Below are 11,035 nucleotides of genomic sequence, written 5' to 3' on the forward strand. Positions count from 1 at the left end.
CTCCAGCAGAGCACTCGATCCAAGCAGAGCACTCGCTCCAAGCAGTCCGCTGTCAGAGCAGCATATTCGTACTCCCTAATGAGCTTCTTTGCACTCGCTAATGCTACTGTCTACAGAGTACTCTGAGCGATATCACCTACATCCATAGAGCACCCAGCAATGCTCTCTCCGCAATCTTCTCTAGGCGCGTCGTGCACTTTCACGCGTCATGCACCTCCAGGCGATATGGTGCTCGTCCTGAGAGCACCCGGCGATGCTCTCTCCGCCATGACATGCCTGGGTATGCCTCCTGCGTCTGAAGAACGATCAACTAATGAGTTTCCGCCCAGGGACTGGCAACGAATCACGGACGTGTCGGGGCCCGCCAGGAGACAGCGTCAGCGCCCTGACAGCACTCGTCAGTAATATCTGCGCCAGGAGATCAAATTACAACGAGCTGCTCGCCAGGCGCTGCCAGAGCATATCGCTCACGCCTAGAGAGCACTCGTCAGTACTATCTGCGCCAGGAGAGCATTCTCAACGAGCTGCTCGCCAGGCACCGCCAGAGCATATCGCCCACGCCAAGACACTCTTCGTCAATGAGTTTTTCCAGGCACTGCCAAGAGATATTGCTCACGTCCGGAGAGCACCACGAATGCTTCCATAGCACTGACCAATGCTCGTAGAGCTGCGGAAACATCTTTAATAATACTATTCAAGGTGGGACACCCCCCACTTAGACCCATATGAATCGATACGCTTTCTTCAAAGGCAAGGTAGGCATCGCCGGTCCCTCAAACGATATCTCACGTGGGTATTCTTCACGCCGCTGAACGGTCAGTCGCGGAATACTGATACGAGCACTGTCGTGTATACTGGAGATGGCTACCAAACCTTTGACGAACGTGTATGTATCTGTCGATTCGTGAAAGGCATAAGCCTTGAGGTTGAGGCCATGGTATGGCTCGTCTGAAAAGCTCAATGTCCATGCATAAGCAGCAAACATGGACTGGAAAAAGGTGCAGGATGACTTTACTGGTCAGAAGACTAATGCCTGCCTACCGCGCCCTCCTGGAGCTGGCTTGCTGGATAGTCAGACTCAGATACTGAGCGGCCGATACTCACCTCCCTCTTCCAATCCGCATGCGTACTAGCAGAACGACACGAATTTTGAATTAGACGGTCCTATTGGGTCTAACATTCCACTCGTAGAGCACTCGCCACTGCCCTCAGAGCATTCACTGAATAGCACCCGGTATTCCTCTCATATCACTGGATAGCACTCGGTATTCCTCTCATATCACTGGATAGCACTCGGTAATCCTCTCACATCACTAGATAGCACTCGGTAATCCTCTCACATCACTGGATAGCACTCGGTAATGCTCTCACTGGATAGCACCCGGTAAGCCTCTCACATCACTGTATAGCACTCGGTGATCCTCTCACATCACTGCATAGCACTCGGGAATGCTTTACAGCATTCAACTGAATTCATTCCACGTACGCAAATCTATCCTAGTATTTACCAGCCAATTGCCAGCATCCACCTCGAACAAATGGGCCATTCCTAATATACTCCGAATATTCACGACCCACATCCTCTTCCTCCTCCTCCTACAGACCTTCAGCAGCCCATGTGAGCTATCAGCGATACCACGATCCTTCGCCTCAAGCAGCTCAACTACACATAGTCTATGTGCGCGCCCTGTGCTATCCCGCACCTTGAACAGAGCCTCCACACGTCCTGGTAAGCGTCCCCGAAACACTCCCCACTGCTCTGAGGAACCTACCGATACCCATGCCCAATCCTTTCTTATTTTCCCCTTCCTAAAAGATGCTGTTCCCGTACACCTGATGTTGTGAACCTCGTATACGTCAGGCCTTTGGAAGATTGGTATCGGAACCTGCAAGCATGTGAAAACCTCAACCCGGCGCTCCAACATGCTCTCAGAGCTTCCGGCAAAGCTCTGAGAGCATCCCGCATCCTCGGCATACTCCTTTATCAGGCGATATAGCGTGAGATGGCTCATTTGCAGTCCGTCTGCCACGTTGAAAAGTCTTTCCGATTTCGCGGAGGGGTTGCAAAGACGCTTCAGGGGCAGTCCGCTTTCTACTATTGAGCGTTCATTTGGCGTTTTCTTGCGGTCCTCGATCTTGAAAATGTCGAGCAACTCCTTGAGGTTATCCCGATGGCTCCAGAGGATGTCGTCAGTGCTCTCAGAACCTCCGACGATGTCTTTCAGATTCAGAATTCGAATCTCTAACGCCAATCGCCTCCCTCCATAGTCCAGTATCTGCATCGCAGCATCAACCTTGTTGGACGCTCTGTAAGCTTCTTTTACCTGCCGTACATGGGCAAGCTCGCTGACGTCCGTGGAGTATTGAGGAATGCTACCAAAGCGCTCAACGTGCTCCCGGTAGTGCATTAAGACGTGCAATTTGATGAAGTTGAAGTGCAATCTTTCCCGAATCTCCCGGATCTCCTCCAAGCCTCGCTGGGTGCTCTGGGAGCCACTAATTGCTTTCGTTCGATCTCTCGCATCCTTTAACGTCTTCTTGTACGCCCTGAATTCTAAAAAGATATCCTTGTGTTTATGGAAATCCTCGAGATAGCTCTCCATATAGTCCAGTGTGCTCGTTGTATGACTCCCATATTGCGCCATTAAGTGGAAGTCTATTAGGCTTCGAACGCATTTCAAAGCTTTTGCGAAGTCGCTCCTGACAGCCACTCCCGGGTTTCTCAGAGCAGCCGCGAGTGCTCCTAGAACGACCCGCCCCAGATTCCGCATCTCTTTCCCTTGCCATTGGGTGGTAGAACGATATGCCTTGTTTGGTACTGCTAGTCCAGGGTAAGGCGCAATCGAAGCCCAAGCTTTGTCGAATTCCTCCAATCGATGATGCTTCTTCAAGAAACCCTGAATCCACTCCATCATGTGCTTCAACATCCCCAGGTAAATATTGTGCAGTATGTCCGGTTTATTGAGATCGTACGGATTAACCCTCGGCATACCCCAGAAAGCATTGAAGAGTGTTTTGACGGATCTCCCAACAAGGTATTCTACCGGTTCTAGATTGCCCGGGTTCTCGCCAAATAGCTGTACCCTCTCCCTGTAGTCCTCGTGATTGCGCATAGAGCTTCGACGAGTGCTCCCAAGATTGTGAAACTCCACCTCGCATCTCGGGCAAGCACTAGTGCTAATGTTTTGCAAGTTTGAATGCTCGGGTTGATCGGCGATCCAGCCCGAGAGCACCGGAAAGCATAGTCGTTCGTAGCCGTCGGCGCATTTGATTAGCTCGCCCTCCTGAGAGCACTCGCGAATGCTTTGAAAGATCTCCCCAAGGGCACGATGCAGTGCCATTTGACTCTGACGTCTTAAAACGGAATTAGCGAGTGTTGTATTCTTTCCGAGCTTCGGTGGCACTGGTAGCAGCCCTAGGAGAATGAATGAATGCCCTGTGGGCTTGTTGCGCACCGACGACTTGATGTTCCCGATGGTAAGATAGATTGGCCAGGCTTTCTTGTCCCCGCTGAAATTTGTCAGATGTGTGCCATCCGACGCGCAGATAATTGGTACGACAGTGGACCCCTCCGGTAACGTATTCTGTCGAGAAGACATTAGCGACTGCTCCTGTAGCATCATCGACTGCTCATAGAGCACCTCAAGTTGACAGGGTGAAGTTTACGGACCTGTATCTCCCACCACCAATCTCCTGTATGCATTTCCCCGTACATTCGCTCGCCGAATTCATTATGCTCCACCACGGGCGAATACACCAATGACTCCCGGAAGGCACGTTGCCCTAGAAGATATCGGACGACTACCATTGGATCCCGGTAGTAGTAAGAGATCTTCTCCCCCCCAATATCCACCTCCGAATGATTCCAGCTCGCCTTTCCCAGTATATCGTTCATTTCCTCCAACCTCTTGATAAAACCCCGCCCAGTGCTGTAGGAGCACTCGCCACTACTCGGCGGAGCGTGTAGAAAGAAGCTGTCGATGTTCCCCTGTGAGGCTTTGGACAGTGTGAAATAGCGTGCTATTCTGAACTCGTATGCTGACCGGAATGGGTGCCATGGGTATTGGAGAAGGCTCTGTGAGCACTCGTCGTAGTCCTCCGAGCGGTAAAGTGGCTCCCCAGCACCCTCGTAAACTGTCGTAGATGCCCTACTATGCCCATTTGAATCGCCATCTGCCTCTTCCATCACGAAATATGATTCGGATTCGAGGTCCGAATTGTTACCCGAATCTTGGTCGAAAATGTCCGACTCTGAATCGTAATGCGTGTCTGAATAGTAATCGGGAATGCTCTCTGGGCTCTCGTCAGTGTTGTCGGGGGTCTCTGCAGGTTGATCGTGCTCCAGCAGTGAATATTGATTTCCCAGCCATTCATCTGCTTCCAAAGGATGGATCGTTCGAAGATGTCTGTCAAAATTCGCGGAGGAGCTGTACCTCTTGCTGCAAAAAGGGCAAGACGATTTCATTGGACTCGAGAATTTGCAGTCTGCCAAGGCGGAGGCTCTTTCCTGCAGGCGGTGCAGAGTGCTCTACGAACGATTTGTCATCCAATGAGGCTCTCGCCGCCAAGCGGTTGTGCAGAGTGCTCTACAGAGTGCTCGCTGCAGAGCGCTCGCCAAGTGATTGTGAGCCTTGCGCTCGCACCTCCACCATAGCGAGGCTGATTTTGACGTCATACATCTCCAACGGAATAATGCAAACACAAACACAAGCATACAACGAGAAGAAACAACAATCACCACAATCATGCCGCCAACGATGCTCCGTTCTACCCTCTCAGCATTCGCTCTCTCTCTCTGAGCACTCGCGGATGCTATTCAGATCATGGAGAGACCATTCTCACCGCCAAATTCGATACTAATATCGGATATGCGCTCAGAGGATACACACTCTCCGACTCAGCTTCATAGCGCACAGAGCCCCGACACCAACAAGAACACAAACACCAACCCAACATAGGAATCCAATCGACACCACTGTTGGTACTACCGTCAGAGCATTCCCGAGTACGCCTAGAGCATTCATCTACGTCATTCAATTGAATCAAACCTCCAGAGTAGAATCTTCGAGTGCGCCTAGAGCATTGATCTACGTCATGTATTGGAGCAAACATTCAGCACGGCTTGGAGCACCATATGCAGCACTGGTGGGAGCGCCCGGGGGTGCTCGTACAGCACCCGAGGATGCTCGTACAGCACCCGAGGATGCTCGTATAGCACACGGGGGTGCTCTCGGAAGCATGATGAGCCCTGGAATAGCTGATTGTATTCGGTATAAGAGCACCCTTCTCCTCCTTCCAGATCGTGAGAGCTTCCTAACCATCTTCCAGCGCTACCTATCACTTCAAGCCCCTCCCTGCTATCTAAGCTTTCAAGATACCTCTTGAAAGCGCATTCAGCTCACGTTTCAAGTTTAGGCTTCAACTTGAAGTTTCAAGTTTCGTTTCAAGTTCAAGCTTTCAAGCTGCACACCTAGCGATCATATATAAGATGGTATATCCTCCTTAATCCTATTGCTTTCAGAACCATACTCATCACATATTCACTATAGCCTTCATCCTCCCCTCAGGGCACTCCAGAGCGCTCACAGAAGAAGCGAGATCGCGATCCAGACACCGACGAATCAGATAGCAAAAAACGCCGAAGGAAGGAAAGGAAGGAGAAGAAGAAGGAGAAGAAGAAGGAGAAGAAGGAGAAGAAGAAGGAGCAGAAGAAGAACGAGAAGTCCTCCCCTTCCTCGTCTCGCAAAGAGCAGAAAAGCCTCCAGCCTATCCCAGAAGAGATAGAAGAGACACCCCCGCCGCAGTCGTCGTCTTCCCGGAAGCATCCCCGAGTGGTTTCAAGCTCCCGACAGCACTCGTCACCGCCCCCTCAGCACTCGTCACGGCCCACTCGGCACTCGAGACTCTTCCCAAAAGAGTGGGAATCAGTGCAATCTGAAGCCGAGTCCGACAGCGAACGTTCCGCAGCAGGCACAGCAGCAGGCCCAGCAGGCCCAGCAACACACTCCGTAAAGCGACCAGCAGCAGGGACAGCAGCAGGCCCAGCAGCAGGCCCAAAACCCCAAGGAGGACGAGCACTTCAACGAGTCTCCAGCACTTCCCCAGAATTGGGCAGCTCGCCGCCACAACCGTCGGCCCCTGTCCGTAGAACCGTACTCCCAGTTGGTGCCCCTGCTCCAGAAGCAGTCGCCAGTGCTTCACAGAGCTCTCAATCCCGACGTCGCCGTCGGCTACCAATACCTAGTTCCCCTCCACCGGCAGAGCAGAGGCAAAGCCGCAGAGATCGTGCCCCAGAAACTCCCTCGCGTGCTCAGGTAACATACGCCAGTGCTCCAGAAGCATCATCCCCAATCTCTCAAGCCCGATACCCCGGCAGAATGACTGAGGCAAACAAAGCAAAGATGGCTTTAGGTTTGATCAACCTCCCTAAATTGTACACTAACATCCGCAACAGCCTCAAAGCGGAGATGCAGAACACCGGTTGGGTCAACAAAACCGTTTCCGGAGCAGCAGCGTTCGATGCTCTATGCCTCCATGTGTTGAACATACGCCCTCTCCGTGGTTTCCTGCCTATGTGGAACGGAGGCGATTCCGCAACCCGCAGAGCACTCGCGGACGCTTTGAAGTGGCTCATCGGTGATGTTGGGCAGAAGGAAAAGCTATCGAGGGGGCAGGGAAATCGCGAGTATAAAGACGTTGCTGACGATAGCGATGATGATGAGGACGGTGGTCTGCCCGCCCAACGCTCTAAGAAGCGTAAACGGGACCCAGTGTCCGCAGATCTCGATAGACCTTCCATAATGGTTACGGTGGTAGACCCGGATGCTCTAGGAGCATTCTCCAGGGTTGCCCCGCCCCCTATCTATGACTGGAACCATCGACGAAATCAGAATTCGTTCATTGGAGTTCTGACCAAGATAACGTTTCCAGGGCTCTGCAATTTGATCCTGAAGCACACCCCACCCGGCAGAGCAATCAGGAGTATCTGGGGAGCACTCGATAACGTTCCACCGGCATCCAATCCTCCTGTTCGGCCGATGGAGGTGCAGATCACTGATTCGGAAGAGGTCGAGGGTTGGTTGAAGAATAGCGTTGGCAGGCCTCGGAGGATACTGGCGGTACTCCACAGAGCGGGCGCGGGTGCTAATTTGGGTGGTGCTGAAACACCGCCGCTGACACGAGCATTCCCTCATATCGAGGAAGACGATTACACCACGATCGATATTCCAGCAGAGGACTCTGATTACGAGGAGGGAAATCACCGCATAAATGCTAAAGGACTGAGGGTATATTTGCCCAGAACTGATGCCAGTAATCAAAGGCTAATCCAGACTCTTGTTAGACGTCGCGATAGACAGCAGGATGCTATCGACGACTTAGACCCCAAATACCTGAGGAAGTATCCTCTGGGTGTAGGGGTTGCTGACGCAAACTTTGAACAGGGAGTAATCTGGACGCCTGCCGGGATAGCAGCCAAGAGAGCTGCTGACGCACTCGCGGCTGCTGCTGGAGGCGGTGGTGGTGGTGGTGGTGGTGGTGGCAATCCTCCTCCGGGCGGTGGTGGTGGTGGTGGTGGTGGTGGTGGTAATCCTCCTCCGGGCGGTGGTGGTGGTGGTGGTGGTGGTGGTAATCCTCCTCCGGGCGGCGGTGGTGGTGGTGGTGGTGGTGGTAATCCTCCTCCGGGTGGACCTCCTCCTCCTCCTCCTCCTCCTCCTCCTCCTCCTCCTCCTCCTCCTCCTCCTCCTCCTCCGGGCGGACCTCCGGGCGGTGGTGGTGGTGGTGGCGGTGGTGGACCTTCTGGAGGCGGTGGTGGAGGCGGTGGTGGTGGTGGTGGTGGAGGTGGTGGGCCAGCTGGAGGCGGTGGAGGCGGTGGTGGTGGTGATGGTGGTGGGCATCATTAGTCTCCTTTGGTATAGTCTCTCACCACTCTTCCTGCGGATTTCTCACTACTAACCTTTGAAAAGCTGTACAGATTGCTCTCTGAGCACTCGCGACTGCTACTGAGATGGAGGAGGTGCGGTACGATTTTATGTTTTGGATTTCCTTTGTCTTGCGAGCATATATGAATTGATGGGTTTTTGAATAGCAGTATGGAGTGCTCTCTGAGCACTCGCGAGTGCTACTGAGATGGAGGTGCTGTACGATTTGATGTTTTGGATTTCCTTTGTCTTGCGAGCATATATCAATGGATGTGTTTTGTCGTATTAGATGAGATTAGATGAGATTAGATGAGATTAGATTAGATTAGATTATTCCGTGTCGTAATTGCATTGCTTTTATTTCAGAGTCGAGTCAAACTCCTAGATTGCTCTCAGAGCACTCGGTATTGCTTCAGAAAGTGCAAAGTGCATTAAAACGAGTGATTACAAATGATGCGGTTGAGCGGATCCCTGCCGTAGGAGGATTAGCCGTGCAAATTCTTCTTGATTAGCGGCGCAAATTTTCTCGCCAAGAATTGATTTCTAATCAAAGATACCGCGAGTGCTCCTAGAGCACTGAGGATATTCCTGCTAGCCATCAGAATGGCTCCCACCAAGCGCTCCTCCGGTTCAGCACCTCTTGCCCCAAAGCGCCCACGACTCCCAAGACGACCTGAAGAACATGAAGATTTACTGACTGACGAGTCTGAGATACCTTGCCGACCATTGACTCCACTGCCAGCCCGCACTCGGAGTAGTCAGTCGACAACCGCCCCAATAGCGCGTAAAGGGCTTCTGTGTTCTACCGACACATCTACTGGAAGAAGCAGCCCTAGAAGGGTAGAATTCCATCTCCCCGATGGCAATACTGACAGCGTTGAAGTGCAGGAGCATCAGGAGGATGTGCCAGAGGTGGAGGAAACCGCCGATACCAGCCACTCGGAGTATGATGACTCCCCAGAGAACGCCCAGGAGAGCTCTGAGGAGAACCTGGACGACCCGGAGGAGTCGGAAGAACCTCAAGCCTCCACTCAGCAGAGATCCCAGAGTACGGGGAAGAGGCCTCGTACAGTGCAGCCGACTACTGCCAGAGCACTGAGCAATGCTCGGAGGAGACCAACCGGAGCGGTAGCGGAGGTTATTGCTTCCTCCGACGTGTCGGTGGATGTGGTACAGGTTCGACTCCATCCCACCCATTAATGTTAAGGACAAAACGCTAACGATTTAGAGGGGAGCACGTCCGGGTGCAAAGGTAGTACGGAGAGCAGCTCCCACTTCGGCACCCAGCCAGAATGCATCCCAGAGAGCACCGCCAATACCCACACAGTCTAGGCCTTCTGAACCTGTTTATTATCATGATTACAGCTCTTCGACGCGCCATATCGATCTTTCCTCATTGCGCTCTCGATACGGGGAGTCCTCACCTACTTACCGCCCCTATCGTTCCTCCCCGCCTTTTGAGGGCGTTGGCGAGAGCTCTATGAGCAGTCCCCGGATTCCCTCAAGCCCTCAGGTATATTTACCAGAAGCGCAACCAAGAGTCTACGATATTGCACAGCTTTCGTCGTCTATTAGGGAAGGAAATGCTCCTATAGCAGAAAGCGAGGTTAGAAGTATTCCCGATAGCACTGACGACCGCTTTGAGAGCACTGTTAACATTCATGCGAGCAACCTATCTCAGAGATCCTTGTTACCTAGCTCGAGGAGTGCAAACGTTCTCTCAATGCAGGCTCAGAGGATTGAGAAGGAGTGCAGCACGCTAATCGGGGACCACACTCTTCTACATGAGCCTTTTCCACCTGCAGCGAGGCTTTCGGTACTGGTAGTGAACATGTGGGCAGCTGCCAGTCGCAGGGTGGGATGTGCGGTAGATCTGGACGAGGTCGTTATCAAACAGGTGAATGCCCTTGAAACGTTGACGAGTGCTCTGGAAGCGTAATTGACAACGATAGGTCAGAAGTCTACACTCCCGAGTCCGTTCGCACTTGATGCACGAGGTTAAAGGGCGCCTGGCGGATTCGACCATCTATGGGCTTGGAAAGCTCTCGAGTCCTGAGGCGAGGGCTGCTCAAGTAGAGTATCTTTTAAAGAATGATCGCTTCTTGAGCCCTGCGCAGCATTACGAGGTATGATCAATCCCTAGAGAGCACCCGGGGGTGCTAAGAGAGCACTCGGGTGTCAATGACCAGAGAGCACTCGGGTGTCAATGCTCGGAGAGCACCCGGACACCCGGAATGCTTGGAGAGCACTCGCGAACGCTGCTAACAGATACTAGACCTACCGTCTACGGTTTCTTGCGCCAGAGATTATCGACATATTGTACTATAAATACTTTGATGGGGTCAGGATGCGAGGGGTAAAAGACCCCGAGTTCCTAGAGCGGATTACCCCTACATTTATTTGCCTGATATCCACTGCAATTTGGCATGGCATTCGGGCATGGTCAACGGAAACATACGTGAAGCCTGACCATTTCCAGTCACAGAATGAGAGTGTTGTCAGTAAGCATCCCTGATCCCCTTACAGCTATAGCGAGTGCTTTGAGAGCAGTAACAGATGCTCCCAGAGCTATAGTGGATTCGCGCGCTGACATTGCACACGAGTAGAAACGTTCAACAGGATGAGCAACATATGGAAGGGGAGGAGTAGGCAGAATCAGGAGGCAACGTTGGAGGTGATCAAGGATAACCTCCGGGAGAAGGTATGCTATAGATGGGTGCTACAATGGCGGAGCGCTCTTCTGCATACGGAGGCTAACCTTGATAGATACGAGAGAAGAAGGGTATCACTATTGAGGTGATACCGGAAGATGGATTTAGCGAGGACGACGAAGCGTTAGCGGCGGATCTTGCGGCATTCCGGAATGCTCGGAGAGCACCCCCGAGTGCTCCAGGGGATATCTCCGACAACGGTGGCGGCCAGGAAGAGGTGGTTCAGGCTCAACTTCGGGGCATTGAAGCGGAAGAGGAAGGCGAGGAGGATGAAGATGAGGATCGCGAGGGAGGGGAGGAGGAAAAGGATCTGTAGGGCACCGGCGAGTGCTTTGGAGCGCAATGGCGAGTGCTTTGGAGAGCAGCGGCGAGTGCTTTGGAGAGATACCTATATACCTGTATTAT

General features: G+C 52.5%; 3 protein-coding genes across 3 annotated transcripts; 2 read left to right on the top strand and 1 right to left on the bottom strand.

Moving 5' to 3' along the window:
• Positions 1–159: 159 nt before the first annotated feature.
• H6S33_002859 (uncharacterized protein) lies at positions 160–646 on the top strand (the record flags this gene model as incomplete). Its single annotated transcript, XM_044834242.1, has 2 exons — positions 160–280; positions 330–646. 2 exons carry the CDS (start codon positions 160–162, stop codon positions 644–646), a joined length of 438 nt encoding a protein of 145 aa, XP_044693020.1.
• An 817-nt stretch (positions 647–1,463) lies between these two features.
• On the bottom strand, positions 1,464–4,465 carry H6S33_002860 (uncharacterized protein; the record flags this gene model as incomplete). The annotated part of the gene is made up of 2 exons (XM_044834243.1): positions 1,464–3,584; positions 3,671–4,465. The coding sequence occupies 2 exons, from the start codon at positions 4,463–4,465 to the stop codon at positions 1,464–1,466; spliced, it is 2,916 nt and encodes a 971-aa protein (XP_044693021.1).
• Positions 4,466–8,522: 4,057 nt separating this feature from the next.
• H6S33_002861 (uncharacterized protein) lies at positions 8,523–10,946 on the top strand (the record flags this gene model as incomplete). Its single annotated transcript, XM_044834244.1, has 6 exons — positions 8,523–9,095; positions 9,148–9,816; positions 9,872–10,045; positions 10,195–10,420; positions 10,526–10,620; positions 10,686–10,946. The coding sequence occupies 6 exons, from the start codon at positions 8,523–8,525 to the stop codon at positions 10,944–10,946; spliced, it is 1,998 nt and encodes a 665-aa protein (XP_044693022.1).
• Between the last annotated feature and the right edge of the window lie 89 nt (positions 10,947–11,035).

This window comes from Morchella sextelata (genome assembly GCF_020137385.1).
Source record: "Morchella sextelata strain SCLS chromosome Unknown scls_13, whole genome shotgun sequence".
Taxonomy (NCBI): domain Eukaryota; kingdom Fungi; phylum Ascomycota; class Pezizomycetes; order Pezizales; family Morchellaceae; genus Morchella; species Morchella sextelata.